The sequence below is a fragment of the Sprattus sprattus genome (assembly GCF_963457725.1).
Source record: "Sprattus sprattus genome assembly, chromosome: 16".
NCBI classification, from domain to species: domain Eukaryota; kingdom Metazoa; phylum Chordata; class Actinopteri; order Clupeiformes; family Clupeidae; genus Sprattus; species Sprattus sprattus.
In genome coordinates this window covers 16204293-16225041 of record NC_137914.1, presented here as the reverse complement: position 1 = coordinate 16225041, position 20749 = coordinate 16204293, and the positions used below count along the sequence as shown (strand labels likewise).

The window sequence follows — 20749 nt, the reverse complement described above, 5'->3', positions numbered from 1 at the left end:
TTTGTGCAGCTGAAAATGACTATGCTGTTTGTGCTGGGCTTCTTAAGTATCTTGAGGATTTCCGCATTTCTGAAATTAATTAAAAATGGTCAGAAATAAAGAGACCTTTCTTCAGAAACAGATTAGTTTATTATTGTTCTAGGAAATGAATACTGTTCCATGCAAGAAATTGGCAAAAAACTAAAACTATCTAACAAAGGTGTGCACCACATCCTTTACAGAACCGGGCCCACCAGTGTTAACCAGTAGGCATAGAGAAGCGGGTGGCCCGATGCAGAACTTGTCAGGTGGATAACATCAGAATCTCCAGTTTGAGAAACAGATGCCTTACGTGTCCCAGCAAGCAGCTTTATTGAAGTTTACCCATAAAACAACAGTCTCATCAGCAGCAGAAAAGATGCCCAGGAATGCTGGCCTTCTAGAGTTTGAAATAAAAAGCCATATCTGAGTCTGGCCAATGAAAAGCCATATCTGAGTCTGGCCAATGAAAAGCCATATCTGAGACTGGCCAATGAAAAGCCATATCTGAGACTGGCCAATGAAGGGTAAAGAATAGGGTATGGGGTGCTTTGGTGCTGGTAAAGTATGTAATTTGTACAGAGTGAAAGGAATCATACTTTTAGAGGCTATAACTCCATTACCATGCCATACGCTGTAGGCGGCTAGACCAGAGCCAATTTTATCCTACAACAAGACCCAAACGGTGCAAACTCATGACAGCGACGCAACCAAATTCTATCGCTTTGAGTGGGCGTGGTGTAGCGTGTGGAAATAGCATACAGTCCTACAATTTTCAAACCGTCAAAGACGACACCAAACAATCTCATTGGCTGCTGCCGGGAAAAATCGCTCCTCATTTGCATGAGTTTCAACATGTTCGAATTTTCATGGTCGCGTTGCCCAAATCGCTGGTCTACGTCATAATGGATTGGCTCCCATTGAAATGCATTGGGTTTAGAAATCGCGTCGCTCATAACGGTGACATGGGTTTGCACCGAAAGCATTACTCGTAGACCTGCTTAGTGAAAAAGCAGTCAAGCTGTAATGCAGCTAAATCGTAATTGCTATAAATGGAGGATTCTAAGATTATAGCATATTTATAAGGTCAAATCATTATTTCTAACTTGGTCAAATTCTTTAGATTATATTTTTGATTCATTTTACACCTCATTTTAGCGATAAGTTTGAGTTTTTCTGAAAAAATTGTAACTTTCGAATGGTAGAGTAGTTCCACTGCTGGAATTCCATTCCAGCTTTGAAAATAAAACTCGACTAGGATCTTGGAACGGTTCAGTGTATTTTGGCATGTTTGAACAGGAAATAGATATCGCTGCATTCCAGCCTCATCTTTTATTTGCACTCCATCAATGTTTGAATCAGGAGATTCAAAACTTCAGTGTTCAATGACGCAGGCACAATATGCAGCAGAGCAAACGCCATCTTTTGCAAGAATTCACTGTGTGCACAAAGCCCTGGGCTAAATGTAAAACCCATTCCTGCATTCACATCACACCTCAAGGTGTCAGGCATTCACTTCAAAGCCACATGTCGCATTGAATTGTAAAACAGGCTCATTGATTTGCAGAAATCAATTTCATGGGTGCAGCTTCGATCACCACAAACCAAAACACACCCGAATTGCCCTGATCGCCAACAGAAACACTGTTGCCCGTCTCTCTAATGTACCACCTACTGGCAGCCGTTACATTTTTCCACCCCCTCCCATCCCGGTCTCCTACCATCCTTGTCGACGGAGAAGGGCACATCAGGGGTGACGATCTCATAGCTGCAGATCTGGCTGTACTGGAAGGAGCAGTCAGCGTCCACAGCCTCCACCTTCAGGATGTTGTCGTACTTCTTGCCCTCAATGACGGTGGCCTTGTAGGACTTCTCCTTGAACACGGGAGAGTACTCGTTCACGTCATTCACCTGGATATGGACAGTAGCCCTGCAGAGGGAGGGGGCGAGGGGTTAGTGTAGGACAGCACGAGATTGATTTGGGAGGGGATCAGAGATGAAGGGTTCTGCAGTGAGCCACAGCCATAATGACGCACGTATCATTCAAAAGCAGATAATTGGATGCAGTCTGCATCAAACTGCTGGGCGGCCTGGACGGACAAGTAACGATTTAGGGTCATCCGTGTGACGACCTCTATCCCCCAGGCTTTCATATCACATTGTCACACTTGGCTTGTTTGGACCAAGTAAAGCTTCATTACTCTGCCCTTAACTAATACACAAAGATTTACTAATACCCAGTATAAGAGACAGTGAATAAAGTAAGTCTAAGATGAAGTCACACCTCCTGGGTTTATGATGTGGAATAAATGGTCTGAGAACGTACTTATGGGACTTCTTCATGTTAGCTCCATCAGGTCCCTCGCCACAGTCGTAGGCCTGGATGGTGAAGGTGTGCTCCTTCTGCAGCTCGCAGTCCAGCTTGTCCTTGGCCCGAATGACCCCCTCGCCCGTGGACTTGTCCAGCACCACCGCCTCGAAGGGGACATTTTGTCCGTGGATCCGGAAGCCACAGATCTCTCCTGGGTACGCCAAAAGATGGAGAGCAAGGGGGCGTGAGTTCAGTGTGGCCATAAGGGAGGGAGGGAAGGAGGGACGGAGGGAGAGGGGGGTGAGTGCAGAGGAAGTAAGGTTGGGGTAAGAGGGGTGTGAGACGATGGGGAGGGTATCACGGCAAGAGAGAAGCTACCCACTGCGGCAGATCATGTGGGAAAAACAAAAAAACAAACCAACCAAAAACGATAACACAATGAAAACAATAGCACACCACACATAAATAAAGAACAGCCAAAGTTGTTCTGTGTTTTTTTTTTTTTCTCTTGGCAGCCAAGGGATTGTACACCGTTTGTACACTGGTGGGGAGGTGAGGGAGAGAGGACTGTGGAAGCTGGCAGCACTGTAGGGTGGGTGAGTATTTAGGAGGGGGGTGGGGTTGTGGGCAGGGGTTTGAGTTAAAGCATAGTGTTTCGTCCAAGCCACTATGATCACATTGCATCCAGACATGCAGTAAGTAACCCAGAAAAAGACAGAGAGAGAGAGAAAGAGAGAGAGACAGAGAGAAAGAGATGTGGAAAGGCATTTCACAGGAATACTTTAATACAAAAGTCAACAAAACCAAGAGAAACAACAAAAAAACAAACAAACAAGTGATAATCAAAATTGTAAAAAAATTATAAAACCTCACAGCCTCAGAAAATTCAAAAATGTTGAGGATGCCAACTAATTATTGCAAGACCAACAAAAAGAAGGTTAAAATACTGCATTAATGGTCGTAGTGAATAGACAAGTATAAACGATGGGGGGTGGCACACTGATGCAGTTACTGTTGCCCAGAATTGAAGACAAAACAACTGAAAAAAAACTTAAACAAAGGAAAATCCTTTAACTGAGAGGTCATTTTCCACCTAAAGCTAGGCTATTAACATGATGGAAGTCTTCCTGTGCAATGTCGACTCTCCCACACCCTTTTAAGAAAGTAAAGGATGAAAATAGTAAAACAAAGAAAACAAAGCAAGAGTCAAGAGTGATCAAACGTAAGCACTGGATGAGAGCCTGGGGGGTTAGAAATATCCACTTGCTTGACATCCACATCCAAATACCAGCTGCAGTCATGCTGTGACCAGGTGGGGGATTAATGGTGAAGAGGGGGGACGAGACGAGGCGTTGGCTAAGGTGCATCGACAGAAAGCATCGAGAGTTTGCATCAGTTAACAATATCAGCAACTTCCGGCTAGCGCAGGGTTCCAGGAGAGGATCAAACGCATTGGGAACCTTCTAGAACTGGACGTTCACTTTCCCACTTCCACTATTTTCTTTCCTTTTCGTTTTTTTCAATTTGAAGATCAAATTTTTTACAAATACCAGACTAAATGTGCATGTGCATATAACATGGTTACAATTGGGAACGCAGCATGGCATATTTTGAATAAGACCATCACACTATATTAGAATTGTTGAAGGATGTATAGGGGGCATCAATATCTCCGATCCTGTCATTAACAATGTCACTAGTTCATGTTCAAGCATTAAGAAAGATTTTGAAAAAGTTTTTCATCAATAAAAAAATCAATAGATTGCTCGATTTAGAATTTTTACATTTAAAAGCAAATGTTACTCCATACCAGTAAAACACAGGCATGAAATTGAAGTAGTATTAATATTGCAACTTATTTATAATTCATATCTATCTGTAATACTAGACATATGCACATGCTTGGTTGTGGAGTCGATTGGTTGTGGAGTAGAACACTGCTGAAGCACTGTTAGGATCTGCAAACTACAATGGATGTCTCATGCACAGATATTTCTAGATACATTCATCCCCACGACACACTTTTCATCCAGTTATTGTTCTTTTTTTCCCCCAACAAAAAATTAGGGTGAGTGGAAAACAAATAGGAATAAAAGGAAGGAATAAAAAACAAAAAAGTAGAACCGAAATGAAATGAAAAGACTAGAAAGAGATCACAGAGCATAAAAGGAATTTCTGTGAGAAATGCCAATGCCTTTTTTTTTTGCGTTAGTGGGGGGGTTAATCAAAACAACAGTTCACAAAGCAGTAGAAAGAGCCCGTCATTCACCTTCCTTGGTGAAGGTCACCTCAAAACTCTCTACAAGAGGGGGAGAGAAGATAAACCCAGGTCAGTCAGAGGAAAGAAGTCAAGAAAGACTGATGAGCACAGAGGGAAGAGACAGATAAGCAAGAGACAGAGAGAGGGAGAGGAGGTGGACAGTTTATCAAGTGAACAGAACATACAAATGGCACAGCAACATTGAAAGACAAACAGGGAAAGTAATTTTAGTTTCCTTCAGACAGAAAAAGCCCAGGGTGAGTGTGTAAAGGACATTTGTTTTCAGGAGAGAGTGCACTATATGGAACAAGTGGTCAATAACTAATGACTGACAATGTGGGGATGAGAGGGGGGGGGGGGGGGGGTATGCTGTTCTTTTCCATAAGTATTTGGGCACACGCGCTCATATTTTCCTCTTATCCAGGAAGGGAAAACACAGAGATGGACTTCCTCTGGGTATTTTCAATACCAATGTGGATGTTCAACAAATGGAAATAGAAATCCAGCCACTTTTAAATGGACATCATGTTTTCTGACTCTCACTGTCATGCCAGGTCTAGGGTCTAGAGCCATTTCATTACCGCCACACAAACTGAAAAGCAAAGCAAAACGCAAAGCAAAACCAAAAGAGGCAGCTGGAAAACAACAACCCACACAGTTTAAATGTGTAGTCTACTGTGCTAAAGCTCAGAAGGCTTTAAAGCTGGCCAGTGGACAGTGCTGCGCGAGGGGTTAGTTCTGCTCGGCTGCCTATGCTGAGGCCTGGCTTTGGTGCCTCCCGCCTCCACCCCCGCTCCCCCCTTGGCCTCTCACTGGCCGGCCTGTCAACCCAGGTTTTCACCTCAACAATCCAGAATGGATTCCCCATTAGGGGCTGCTGTTCAGACCAAGTCATGCAATGTGGGCCTTTGTACCTCCCCCAATGGCCAGGCGAGGGCTTAACGACGACCTCAGCGCCATTCCAGGAAGACAAGAGGCTTCAGCTGCTTCGTGCCAAACGTCAAGTAAAGAAGGGGGGGAAGTCCGGTTGTTCCCATCAAGCTAAAGCACAATGAATATCGACTGAGCCACTAGACTCTGATCCCAAGAACCTCAATCCGCCGAGACCAAACAAGTTTTTGTGAGGGACAAGGGAGAAAAATAATAACAAGGAATTGGATCTTCTGTGTGCCACAAAGTTAATGCTCCTATTTTCGTCTCGGCCATGATGGCAGATTTGGGGTTTTATGAGGTCTCTTTATGGGGTGTGAACTAAGGGATACACTGAAATGGCGGCCCAGTGTGCAGAGTTGATGGCTTTGTATTACCAATCAGCTCCAGGGCCTCCTCCCAGCACAGATGACCTGGGGTCAGCTTTCCCCTGCCAGTGTCCAGAACAGGGGATCGGGGCTAAAACTGTCTGGGAAGAAAAAAATTCCTCCAGTCGGCAATTGAGGCCAGACTTGAGGTCATCTCTAGCCCACAGCACAATATCCAAGGGAAATGCTCGGTCATAAGGCAAGGAGCCACACTGACTCGTACCCGCACCAATGCGTGAGCTTTACTTGATCATACAAAAATCCGTCTAGGGTTTAATAAGACGACTGTCACAATTGTGTCGCCTCTTGTATGATGTTGTCCTTAGGACCTGTGTCGTTCAAGAGCGCTGTGACCCTAACACCGGAGAGAGATACCAGAGCTGAACAAAGAGAGGCCTGGGGCTGAAAGCCTCTTCCCCAAACTGCAGAGGTGCACAATCATGCAGGCATGACGGAGGATGACTGTGGTTATTTGTCAGTTAGCAAGGGCCCCTCTCAGGCAGGCATGCACGCAGTATCACAAACACACACACACACACACACACACGCACACGCACACGCACACGCACACGCACACGCACACCCACACGCCCACACGCCCACACGCCCACAAAGGAGGCAGAGACACAAGTCCTTGCTCAGCCACCCAGCAAGTGTTGGGCATTTTGACACCAGGCTGTTCTGCTGACAAGGAGAGGCAATGACGACATTGGCGTGGCAGCGCCAGAGCAATGCCAATCGCCCCCACAGACACGTGACCTGCCCAAAGAGGGAGCGTTGGCCAACATGGACAGATCGTCCGGCTCTTTGCTCTCTGTTGCCTGATCAAAAGGGTGTGTCCCAATGACAAACCAGCCCAGTTTGGCAAGGGAAAAAAAGGCATTTCCCACAGAGCATCTTTATCTATGATGAGATAAAAATGATTAAAAACACACACAGATGACTGCATATCTGTTTATTTGAAATGCAGAGTGCTATAAAAAAAACATCCATATTCAAACAAATTGGGTCAAGTAAAGTCCACTGAGAGCCAGGTTTTGAAGATGGGTAGAACAGGGTTTGATTAAGATGGAAGGAAACACACCACACACGTCTTGGGACTACTGCCACCACATCAGTCAGAATGAATGCATCCTGTAATAAGCAATGGGAAATGATCGTTTTGCATACAAGGTGAGGAGCAGGAAGTGACATGAAAGCGGGCCTGATGTGGGCAGGCCATCAGTGAGGGCCCAAAGGGGATGGGGTGGGGGTGGGGGTGGGGGTGTCTGCGTCATCGGAAGGAACGGAGATCTCAGTGCTCGCCTACATCAGAAACATAGCCATTTGGAGCCCTGGATCGAGGCCAACTCCAATGTTCATGTCATTAATGAAAGACACAGCCTACAGCCGCCGAGGCCCTTCAATTGTGTCCATCATGACACGCAGCATGGACACCAGACCATGGCATTACTGGACGTTAAGAATTCTACCAATTATAAATCTGTTTCAAAAATCTTAGCAAGCCAACACAGCTTCAGTAATGCATTTGGTAACTGTATCAAAAAAGATCTTCAAAAGAAACTATATCAGTGCCACTAATCTTTACAAAAAAATAAGTTTAACAAAGAAATAAGACAAAGCCCAAATATTAAATAGAATGAATTAAAGCTGGCCTACTCATTGGTATTCATAGGTGAAATTGACGGGGAACATTTCATTTCAGTCAAACAATGTTGACATTTACAGCATTTAAAGCAGTCTTGTCAAGATTTGTCATTAGGTCTCAGTAGGTTTTCATGACACAACACAACGTCAGCTATAGTACACAAGTATGTAAAACATTTGTGCTGGGCATTAAACACCAGATAAAAAGCAGAACAGTAACACTGCAAGTAGGTCATACTACATGCATACATAACTACATAGAAATTACATTAATAGCAATGTCCCATTAACATTAACAGATCTCACAGAACTAAATTCCTTGCAGTAAATAGTTTTGAAAACACTGACCAGTCAACAGTAAGTACAGAAACTGGTGGAGAAAATGGGTCTAGATTGACCATCTAATTTCTGTGTCTAGTTTCCGCTTCACTAAATGGGTTAAATGACTATCAGGCTATCAGAAGACAATCAATTTGCTTGCATGGAGACTGACAGCTCCTCTATAGAACTAGCCGGTGGAACCCTGGGTGGTTAGGTGGATGTGTGTGAGACAAAGAGGGTGGGGTTATTTTGAGGTAATTACTGTTAATTAGCAGATCGTAATCGGACATCACTGTCCCAGTGTGGGGGCTTCACAGGGGTCACAGACAGACCCCCCCCCCCCCCCCCCCCGTACAGGCAGGAGAGATGGGGGTCTGCATATGGTGGTGATAACCACTACATGAAGCAACACAAGAATTCGAAACACCACTCTCACCTGCATAGCGCAGCGGGGCGTCCTTGTCCAGGGCGATCAGGGGAGGGTCCAGGAGCACCTTGTCATCATTCTCGGTGACGATGCCGTGATATGTGGTCTCGATCCATGGCTTATGCTTATTAACTGTGAAAAGCAGACACAGAGCAGCAAGTCAGTAATGAGGATACAGACACTGACCACACAGACGGGCATGACTGATCTGATATCAGAGGTGTTGAGATGTTGAGATCCAATTAGAAGTGTATTCATGACAGTTTGAGGTAAACTTTTTTTTCAGTCAGTGTTTTTTTGGCCTTAGAGGAAATAATCTTGATTAACCATCTTCCAGAGGGCAACACATTCTGCAATACATCTGCAACACAGCATGACAGCGCTTTTTTGCAGGGTGACATTTCCTAGCTGCACCACAGGGCTGACAGCTGCCTTTGAGATTGTGTGTGTGTGTGTGTGTGTGTGTGTGTGTGTGTGTGTGTGTGTAAAGACCAGCACTGGAGCTCATTAGTGTTGCTTGAGAAGCTCCAGGGTTTTGATGTTTGTACAGGCAGCAGTGCTGCCACCGGCTCGCTTTTTAAAACGTCAGTTCCAGAAAGCAACACCACCACCCCCTGCCCCACCTCACCTCAATAACAAACGCATCCTGGCTGCAGTGTCAGGCCTGGAAGCAAAAGATGGGATGGGGAGGGGTGGTGAGGCAGGGAGGGGAGGGAGGGGAGTGCGGTCCAGGCAATGTGAAGGGCAGACTGCTCTCCTCCACTGAGAAGCCTGAGCTATCCCTCACCTATTCTGAAAGCCTCAGCAGTTTTCGTGAGAAACCTGATATCTTAGTGGCAGCAGCATGGACTCTTCATTTCACGGAGTCTATTGAGCGACCTAGGCCCTTCTGACAACGCTGAACACCATTGAATGCTTGCTGCTTCTCTCCACAGAAAGCAGCCTCCATCTTATAAAAGGCACCTCCCTCAGGTAACCATAGCAATGCAATCGGCCACACACCGGCTGTGTTTATGGGACTTTAAACCTCATCTTCACGGCTGCAGTGTTAACTGGAGGCCTCAGAGGCAGCAGCTGTGGTTCTGCATTTTGGGTTTCAGTCCACAAATCCCTGTTAAGCCTGGAAGTCTTGTGACCTCCAGACCTGTTAGAAACAGTAGCACGGTAGCCATTTTGGAAGGGTAAAACTAAAAAAAAACCTCACTTGTACCTTAACCAAGATTTGTTCAAAATGGGTAAAAACATAAAGCATATTCTGCAGTGACAACTGACACCACCCTGCTTCCTCTAAGGACAGAGCATTTCAGCAGCCGCAGAATGAAAGCATCTGCTTCAAAGGATATTCATCTACACACATTAAAAATAAATCAGCCAGCAGGGAATAGCTGCGATTTGGCAGCTGCAACAAACATGCTCGCGCAAAGTCTGGAAATTTATGAGCTTGGGCTAATATTCAGCTGGCTATATCCACCTGGGACCAGAGACTCGCCCCACGGCTACAGCTTCCGATCTCACAGTGAACACATGAAAAAATGCCTCTTTAGAAAGAACACTAGGAAGCCTTCGCTGCTGCTCATTAAGGAGTGGTACACAATTTCCTCCGTGCGGTGAAATTCTGTGAGCGACATTATGAGTGCCATTAGCGGCTAATCCTCGCCTTTTCAGATCGGCTTTCGTGACATAGCATCGTTATCAGTTTATGGACAACAAATCTTTCAGCAAGAGAGAGTCTAAAACAGAAACAGAACGAGGGGGGTTTATTCCAGCTGAGGGATTCACCCCACAGCTCCAAGTTATGACTCATGGGGGGATAGATAATGAGCCATCAGACATGATATCAGTCGACCACTTTGGCACAATAACCACAAATCTAAAAAACAACTGAAGCAAAACGTCAACAGGCAACAAAAGGCAACCAACAAGTTCTAACAGCATGAATACTATTACCACAAAACAGCCCAGTGTAGTGACCACCACCCTGATTGGGTGGTCGGCCTTTGGGGATGTTGGGGGGTGGGAGTGTAGTCCCAATCTGGCTCTGTGAGTAATCGCCACACCCACAAATCATCTTTAGCACCGGCTCTCTCACATGACCTGAAGTGTGCTGCTGTGGCTGGAGGCCGTCTCTGGACAGATTGCCGGCCCAGACTACGGGGATAATCTGCTTTAGGCCCTGGGTTTGTCAAACCCTAAGAGACATAGTTAGCTATGTCACATGACTCGAAGGGGGGTGGGCTGGGGGGCACCAAATGTGACTTTTTCCCCCCCTTTAATCATGAAGTCGTGCCAGGGTATGGTCAGTGCCAGGGTATGGTGACCAAGCTGCTGTTTGTCTGTCTTTTCATTCATCAAAAGAGGGCTGAACAACATCAAGAACTTCAAAACAACCGCTGATTCTGACAAGCATTCCCATTGTAATAATACGAAGTGTGTATATTTAACATGCATAACAAGCACTGTTTAGACAAAGAAAAAAATCATTTTGAGGGGAAATCTCCAGTAAAAACCTTTGATAATATATATATGTTTTTTACATTTTTAAATATTTTGTTTGTTTTAGTTTTTTTTTTTTTTTTACAAAATACTATATTACTGATTCCATATCAAACTTTCAAATAACTAGCCTTAGTAGGCCCTATATGTTGAACATTACACTGATTATATATACAATATGCATCACTAGTCATTAAAGTAATAAAATGATGAGCCAAATGTAAGTAAATAATAGATAAGTGATGTCAGCCAGAGTATCACCTGGCAGATAAGAGGCCAGTGAGCATCTATGAGCAGAGGCATGTTTCTCCTGCATCCAGAACAGGTGGTGTGGAGCAGGTTCGTGTCAGGTCCTCGCTAACCTTAATCTTACACACACACACACACACACACATGCATGTACTTGTAGGCCCACACATACATGAAAACAATGAAAAATTTGATTTGATCATAAAGAAGCTTTAACATCTACAAAGACTCAAAAGTTCTTCTTGGTTGGGGCTAAAACACAACTGCATTCACACAAGCACGTACATACACACACAAGCACATACATACACACACAATGATCCCCAGAGCCACAGCTTTAGCCCTCACCACACACAGAGCTAAATAAAAAAAAATAAAAAACCTCAACTCTAACATCTGCTCCACCTGCACATACACCCACTCACCCACTTAACCACACTCTGATTAAAAACAAATGAACAGTTGTGCCCCTGCTATGTGTCTGTCTGATGTGACTAGCCCAGCTATTTCAAACAATTAACGTGCAGCCGGCCACACTTCCAGTCGGGGGCTATGAGGACCATTATTAAGGGCACAGTTAACCATCAAAGCCGGCCGTGTGGCTTTGTGGGGCTGCTCTGGTGAATGAGATTACTGAGGCATTTCTGATGTGGCTGATAACTTTTAAAGAGCTCCAGGCCCTGGGTGCCAGGCACAGGCAGCCTGTTTGAGGTGGCATAGCGCCAGTTTCTCCATCTTTTCCTCCCTCTTTCAAACTCTTTCTTTTCAATTCTATCGCTCATATGCCCTTTGTTGCAAAGCCTTTCCGCATGCCATAGTCACACTAAAATAGTCCAGGCCTTTCAACTCCTGCACAACAGTTCAAATCTGCACATCACACAAAATGTCAAAATGTCCCTACATAGGCGAATACCATTTAACATTTGCTTGGACAAAATATGTACTGAAATAAAAAATGAGCCCACTCAAACCACTGAGCTGTTTTTCAGTTATTCTGACTACAATACTGAGATATAATCAGAATCAGCTTTATTGGCCAAGTAAGTTTGCACAAACAAGGAATTTGACTCGGGGTAACATAGCTGACGGCATTGCAGACATCCAGTGGTACAGCTCAAAGCCCTTCACTGCATCAGACATATGAGCTGCTACAGGCTCCTCTGCATCTCATTGCCTCCATGTGAATAGTGCTCTGGCTTAACTCCATACATGGGAGCAGATGCCACATACAGACGTGCGAGTTGCACTGTGTCCCTTTGCTCCCAAGGGCAGGGCAAATATCTTAATTTACGCCCATCCCTCTGGCAGCATGACGCATGAACAATGTATGGGCAAATGACGAGAGGTCACATTGTAGGGCTGAAAGAGTTATGCAATATATATATGAGATACAAACTGTCAGCTGTGAATATGCTCATTTCCTGTTTCATCGCCACACTTATTTCCCAATCCTGCAGTTATGCTTAAACACATGTTGACATAAGATAAATAATCCCAGCGTGGATCATTCTGGTCACATATCTATTTTTAACACATCCTTTTCAAGCACTTTGATGTGAAGCGAAAAGCAACGGATCGGGGCACGATCTGTGTCATGTAAGCATCCTCAAATCTACTGAAAGGACCTCTCCTTAGACAATGCAAGCCTTGGAACAGGGGCCGAACCAGCTATTTGCTTTTATGTCTTTCTGTATGTGTGTGTGTGTGTGTGTGTGTGCGTGTGTGTGCGTGTGTGTGTGTGTGTAGGCTTTCGGGAATAGGTTAAATGGGCTGCCTGCCAGTATGGAAGTGGAGGCATCCGGAATGCCCCTGCCAAGCCTGATCCCCCCCCCCAAAAAATCTGACGCTTAACTGCTAACCTCAGCATTCCGGGGACATAGACTGCGGCTGACCGTGGGTGGCAGAGCCGTCTGGTCACCATCACGACTGGCTCTTGCTATCAGCAGCCATCTTGCCTTCTCGTGACTGCGCTCTCGGTGTCACCGCTCTCGCCCAGCGCAGATACATCAACTGATATGTGACCACATGATCGATGCAGACCCCTTATCACATGGGGCCAAAGGCAGACAGGTTCGATGGATAGGGTGGTGGGCTTCAGGATAATGTAACAGTCCTGCTATGCATGGCATGCAATCCTGTTACCCATCATGTAAACCAAGTGACACCTAATCCTATAATGGGATGCACCCGTTTCATTCACTTACAAGGTCATTGGGGTGGAGAGACAACCGTATAAAGTGCGGAGGACGTTTCACAAAAGGGAACATGGCTGGACTTGGAAGACTGGAAACTACAACTTGTTCGTCAAGGTTTAATGGGTTGTCTTTACCCTGCCTATTTCAGGGCTGGACTGTTCCTTTGTCTTGTACATGTATCTCAGATTTCTCAAACAATGTCCCACCATTGGGAGGGAATGGAACTGAAAGGTTTCATATTGCCCTGCACCAATTGTTTCACATGTCTACAGTTTCCAAATATCATCAAAATAGGCTGGTCAATGTGTAAGCCAGAAAAGGTCAAAGGCATACATATCTGACCGAAAAATACCAGGAACAATTATGAAGTCTGGAGTCCCCTGCCAGACTTAGGGGGTAATTGGCAAACAGTTGCTGACCTCAAGGAAGCAGAAAGGGAGAGGAAATGCAAGATCTGATAAGGCAGTTTAGCCCACGGGGCATATTTAGCTGTTGCAACCAAGTGTGTCACAATTTGCTGGGCTCCTTTGTCCGACCTGGGCATGACTCAGATGTTAGTGAGTTGGTGTCTGTCTATAAAATTAAGAAACATGTAGACTATTGTAGAAATGCTGATTCCAACTACAATGCCTTAATGGTTCCAATGTATGCCAATTTAGTACGATTTCTCCACTAACTTAGTGTACATCATCACTGTTGCATCGTCATACAGTCTTATCTTTTGTCAGCCAAACTTAGGAATCGGACATCAATATTCAACCTTTGTGATCCTTTTTCAACCCAGACAAAAGCCTGTGTAACCTGTGTACTGAATGAATCCGTGAGAATGCTTGACAAAAAATTATGTCCTTCATGTAATCTCACTGACCGATTTAACTGGATTGTACTGTTATTTCCGGTCATGATGACACTATCTCTCTGCAAGGTGATGGTAATAACACTCAGTATGGATTGAACACAATGACAACAGTCTATACCAATTAACACGCTCAACACTTTGCCTTTCCACACCTGCGATGATAGCGAGCTGCGAGATCTGCCGAGAGAGGTGTTAAAGATCAGGTGGCTGCTGTTAGCGATTGTAAAAATGGGGTTATGGGTGGGGGGAGCGGGGAGGGTCGTCGTAAAATCTCAACCTTGACAGGGTGTGCTAGAAACAGACACCTGAATGCCCCTTCACAGGTGTTTGGTAGAGTTTTAAAAAACACTCTTCAGTAAACAAGAGTTTCTTGTTCAAACAATCTCTTTGACCCGACAGCCAAATTTGTCATAGCTATGTGACGTCTTCACAGAGCAAGTTGCTTCTCATGAGAATGGCGACCGTACAATGGGCTTGAGCTAATCCTGCATTACAATGGCCAGTCTGCCCACACACAAAGTGGCCCCAAGGCAAATGAGAAAAAATGCTTATGCCACTGCCACACCATTGAAAGGAATTGTGGGAGATGGGAAATAATATTCACCATCATTGGCCTTGCCAATCTATTGTTTTTCTTCCCTTTCCAGACAAGTAGATGTAAGGGACATGGTCTCTGGTGTGGTACAAACAGTGCCTTTTGAAACACAGTGTCCATAGACATTCAAGATGGTTTTGCTGCCATTATATGACAAAACAGCATTAGTCATGCAGAGAGATTCATCAACAGATAATCTCTGATCTCTCGTAACAACTCTGCCACTCCTTGAACGTTACATTGCTATCGTGACCCAAGAGTTTTTGAGAAGGCGTCAAAGTCCATTTAATTAAACTGTCAAAACTCAACTCAGACTTTCTCATTTCAGATGCCTGCTCGGAGAATTGGCTTTAAAACAGGAAACTCCACCGTAATCCCTCAGTCAATTTGTCTACAGTGAGATATATATGGGCACACTCCTCTGTTTGCGGTGGATTTGAGAAGTGTCAGAGCTTGTTGAAGCAGGCCCTCCTCAATCACAGAGCTTTGACTGTTCTCGGTGGCCTAACGGCCCTTTAGACAAACCTGTGGGTGGGGGCCCCCAAACGTTCCTAAACATCCCTCCCCCACTGGTTAAAGCCTCTATTCCCACCCACCCCCCATTCCACAAACAGGGGAGCCCTCATAGCCACACCAGGGCAGGCAGGAGGTCAGTGTATGCTCAAGCAAACGTCTGTTTGTTCCCTCAGCAATCAAGGCCTGCACAAACAACGCAAAGGCATTTTCACTGGGGGGTGGCAGCAGCAGGGAGGAGGTGCTGGGGAGGGTGAGAGGGAGTGGAGGCAGCAGAGAACGGTGTGAAAGCTACTCAATCGCCATTCAGCGCCAGCCACACAAAAGGCCCAGTGAAAGTGAGAGAGGAGGAGGGGCAGGCTACTGGAAACCAAGAGAGTGCACAGAGCTGGTTTTCATTCCACCTGTGGCTTTAGGGGCCACTGGGTTCCTCGCCTGCAGGTGAGGTGCTCTCTAGTTACCTTGTTCCCATAGAATGTAAATGCAGAATGTAAATGCAGTGACGAATTTAGTGAGGAGTGAAGAGAGGGGGCAGTATTTCTTATGGTGATAAAGCGCTTCAGGGGAGTTTCAGATAGAAAAAACTCTACTCTGCAGTTCTGAATGAAAGTGCTCATCTGCCGATATTGCATCTGCATCCTCACAATTAAGTTGTAATTAGGTTTGTTGCCCCTGCCAAGAAAGTGAAACCCTCTCAGGGCTTTCTCCAACATTGTCATGAGTCATGAATGATACAGTTTATTGGCTTCATAACAGTTTGGAGAATGATCCATTCATTGCTAACACACTAATCACATAACCTTCATTTAAATGCATTCAAAACTTTTTTGCAGAGCTATTATAATAATTGCATGCCCTCATCAAGGGTATCTCAAGACAAAACATTTGCCTTTGCCACATCAACCAAGGCTTGGTGACCAGCTGACCGAGTACATTGAAGTGACCTCCATAATACTCAGTAGTCAGTGACCAATTCTTGACAGATCACTGGCTCACTTCATGCAGGCAAAGGAACCACTAAGACAGGAGTTTTCCCTATAGCCATAGCCCCTGCTACAGCTGCCTCTTTACAGACTTGACACACAATACAAAATCACTCCCACACGCACACGCACACACACACACAAACACACACACTCTAAGGTACACTTTTCCTGCAGGTTAGTAAGTTCCTGAATAGTGCATTATCGGTGGAAGCAGGCTTTGGAGACTAATGAAAGCAAGAGCGCCCGTGTCAAAGCCCGTGTAACAGTGGGCACATTGTGAGGCTGTAATTCCACAACTTTGCCCCGAACTGTGGGCCAAGAAAACCCTTTTGTTCCTCGGAGTTCAGATTCTATGAATAAATAGGCCAACAAATCAAGGGCTAGCCGCGCAGCATGGAGCTCATGTCCAAGACGGTGAAATAACGTGTGTGGGAGGAGCGAATCGAATCAAAACTACTGAAGGTTATCTTCACAAATCAACAACATTTTAAGTCTGGGCATCCGAGCAAGACCAAAAAGACTTGACACGGCCATGCTAGATTTACCCTGGACTTCAAGCCACAACACATTCCTTTCAGATAGTTAAATGCAAACCACTAGGTATATTTAGCATGGTAGTGAATGCTAGGCGTTGTGAGTTATCTTGAGCCAGAACCATGTTGTTTAAAAATGTGCAAATTGAAGATTAAAAGTCTATTAATGTATGTGCCCAGGCAGGCCTGGATTTATGTCAGAGTGGGCAGCTGTTTCCCTGGGGGTCTAGAATGGCCAGCTAATTTCACACAAGGCATAGCCTACCTCCAGGGTGCTCTTCTGTCATTATTCAGTACGACCTGAGGAACTGATTAATGACGACTGTAGATTAACGTACCAAAGATGAGACAAAAGACAATAGAAAATTAACCTCTGGCTCTTCAGTGTCATATTAGAATGTTCCAGAGAAGCACAGAACGACACAATGGGGATGATAGTCACTTTCCAATCCATATGAACTGTCTGCTTGTACTTCAGAGAGGAACGTAGAGAGGATAGCAAATGAAGAGGCACCCTGCAATGCTGTGCCTCTTCTGGGACAGGCCAAGCATTTGACCAGAGGCCACAAGACACGAGCGTGCAGCTGGTTGTATCTGTTTTCATGAATGTGCTCCCAAAGGTTTTATATAGACCCAAGGATCATTGTGAAACAAAAATGAGGTTACTTTATTGAGACTACAGAAATCCGGTGGGTGTACAACACGAGTATACAAACTATAGCATATAGCCTGATTGTACCACACTGGACCTTTATGTCATTCTAGGGTTAACTCCAAAGGGTTTACACACTTGCAAATGACTCATAGATAAGCTTACTAACACGAGTTTATGACTTCCACACCCTTGCTTAATGACCTGAAGTAGGTGTGGGGTTAAAAATATTAGTCATTTTATGATGCTATTTCACTCTCGCCATTCCTACAAAGCAAGATTAGTGATACAACAGAATCTGTTGTTTCAAAAGTGTCCAACACTTCCTATAGTCCTTGAATAGGTTTGCCAGAAAAGATAAGAACAACATACTCTCTAAATTTAGACTCTTTGACTGCAACATTGACCACAATTAAAAACACAGCCAGGTCAAGTTGAGGAGCTGAAAACGAGGGATTTTCAGCCTGAGAGAAAGGCAAGCCAAATATGGAAATGTCACATGTTGCTTTCCCTGCAACTGTGGGGAACAAGGCAGGTGTGCTATGCAAACACATTTGGTCAATTGGTGTAACAGACTTCACAGGAGTGTTATAGTCATTTATCCCCACAACCCTTTCGTCTTCCCAATGCTTAACCTATTTTATTCTCTCTTCCAAATGCTTTCATGATCTGAATCTTGCTTAATGTTTCATTCTTTTGTTTAATTTAATTCCTTTGCCTAAACAAATACAAAGATTCCATCTAGCCAACTTTCTATCAGAGGAGCCATTTCTTAATACAAACCCTTCCTCTGATAAAAGGATAAGCAATATCGAGTTAAACATGTTGTGCCTGCTTTCAGCTGGTCATCTGAGATCTTCAGTGATGGTCAACTTTCATTTGACATCACTGCTTTGAATACAATCAACCATTCCAGTGACACATCAGACTGACAGGACCATGGAACAATTAGTTAATTATCTTATCTAGTGCTGGTGGAGATGCATTCTCAGCTGCTTCACATAGCAACACGTCAATTTTACCATTTCCACAGGAGACCGTCCAATGTGGGACCGTGTTTTATTATAGTATTGAGGCCATATAAGTATGTAACCAATAAAATGGATGGTAGGCTATGTATAAAATATGGGGGAGGGGGACCTGCAATTTGCGTTACTAGAAAAAGGGGAGTGCCAGAAGACTTATGGGCTAGAGCTGTTGAAATGCCGGTGCAAATTAAAACTTCGATTGTTCTGTGATGGCCTACTTCATGGCTCTCTAAAACAGCGAGAAAACAGAACAGGAAGCTCAACAACGCTGGTGGATAATCTATTCACACGCCACCACCAGCCATTCAATTAAATTAGTTCTGTGCTTTAGTTCCACATTAAAGTATCGATGAGAGACTGACCGTCCTGCTGCCTCTGGGCTTAACTGGGGTGTCTCTTTCACGGTATATTCATCATCTACGGAACGGCTTGGTGCACCTGCTGCGATTATTTAGCTGCGCTTGTGAACGCGTTAGGCTACATAAGAATTTTTAAATCACGGTACAAGAAGTGTTGGCATCTGGATCTGCAATGCGTACACGAATAACGTTAGCTAGCTCACTTCATCGGCATGGTGTTCGCCTGCAGCTTATTTGTCAGCACACAATAAATCAAACACAATAATTTACAGTTAACATCCTTTACTACAGCCAGTGGCACTGGGTTAAGGTGCGAGTCGAATGAAAAACCATTGTCGCTTTGAACGGCGACGAGCAACGCAGGTATCACTAAAGGTTATAAAATGGATAACCTTGGCCCACGAGCTGCGTTGGTTAGCCAGTCCGACAACAAAACCCCATACAGGGTGTTGCCGATAAATATTGTGTTATACCCGCTGAAAGAACACTCAAAGTAGTCTTCTAGTGAATAGCCTACAACAGCAAAGAGCATTCCTCCACATTTTACGAGATGGGTGGCATTATTAAAATACATTAAACCATCTTTAACTTTGACTTTGTATGTGTGAATTAATTCGTTTGAAATTGAGAATGGGTGTAATATTTTGCGACGCGCAACATAGGCTACACGGATACTTTGGCCATGAACATCCATCCGATTAGGGTGCGAGACAAGCCATCCTATGGGCTGGATCGCCCGTCAGGCATCCCCACTGAGCCTACAACCATCAATAGTTTAAAGATGTTTCCCTTACACTAAGCACAAATCAGGCCTCCCGAAAGCAAAAGCTACAAGTGATTTTATATGTAACTCGGAAACAGTCCATCAGAATTAACGAGACAATGAGGGATAAACACAGCGTCTTGCGGCTTACCTTTGGCTGCCTCCACCGCACATAATAGTCCTAGGACCAGTCCGATTGCAGACGCTAAGGGTTTATACCTACGGAACTGCATCCCGTTTTTTAAGTAAAAAACACAGGAGACGTAAACACTCTTCTCTAGTCCTCGTCAACGCGGTCAATTATAATGCACCCTGTAAATAAATATCCAGAAGATGTAATACGGCAACCGCGATAGTTCTAAGATGGCTGCCGCCGCCACCGCCGCTTAGCTATTCCCTTCAATCACCCCCTCTCTCGCAGTTTTGCAGCTGTATCCAACGGGAGAGATGGTAGCGTGACGTCAACACTGTTATTGTGGGAGTGCTAGCTGTGCCTATTGCCCAGTGCTCAGAAAACTAAACCCAGACCAAGGGAGGGGGGCAACGAGAAGTCTGCTTGAAGAGAAGGCAGTGCGCACTGTTTTTTGATCTAGACATCTATATCCGTGGTGAACCTGCTCCGCTCTTGTCGCCCTAAATAGGCCTCCCTGGTTACAGTAATCTCTTTTCTTTTTCATATACAAAAGAATACAAAATATATTATTTTTTTTACATCTCTTTAACAAGCTTAATAATAAAATATGAAAATCATCAAAATATTAGGAACAATTTATTTATGATGACGACCATTATTCAAGTAATGTGTTTTATTAGTATGGTAGTGTTTGTCGTCTACAGATTTTTCTTATCTTTCCACGCATCAACCTATGGGGGGATATTATTTGATGATCAGTACTTTATTGTTATTTTCCCTATTTGTAGATGGAATGTGGAGTGATTTCATATTCTGGGTTTGTAGACATACGGTGTAACATCAAAATTCATGGCTTGTTTTGATATTGCACCAATCTTTTTCAACAATACATCACATTTATTCGGTCTCCTACGCTGAGTTCTCACCACATGCAGGGGCATGAATATAGCTCTCAGTGTTTGAACACATTTGAGAAATGTGTTTACCTCAGTCATATTCAATGGTCATTAGTCATTCTCTCATCGGAGCCTTGACTTTTGGACTTCCACAGCCGCCTTGACGCACTGTGCATTGCCTTCTAGAAAGACAAGCACTGACCCCCAACAATG

The 20749-nt window shown here is 44.5% G+C and overlaps 1 protein-coding gene across 6 annotated transcripts in view; it reads right to left on the bottom strand.

Annotated features, from left to right (window-relative positions):
* Positions 1-19909, bottom strand: part of clstn1 (calsyntenin 1) — a 32230-nt gene extending 12321 nt beyond the window's left edge. For 4 of the 6 annotated variants that reach the window (XM_080853301.1, XM_080853302.1, XM_080853304.1 and 1 more), the window contains exons 1-5: positions 19659-19909; positions 8292-8414; positions 4599-4628; positions 2345-2540; positions 1740-1948 (exon numbers count right to left, since the gene is read on the bottom strand). In XM_080853301.1, the coding sequence (XP_080709427.1) occupies positions 1740-1948; positions 2345-2540; positions 4599-4628; positions 8292-8414; positions 19659-19740 (640 nt within the window). In that variant the 5' untranslated portion in view covers positions 19741-19909. The remainder of the gene's footprint in view (positions 1-1739; positions 1949-2344; positions 2541-4598; positions 4629-8291; positions 8415-19658) is intronic. The other 2 variants (XM_080853303.1, XM_080853306.1) reach the window with 1 other exon arrangement.
* Between the last annotated feature and the right edge of the window lie 840 nt (positions 19910-20749).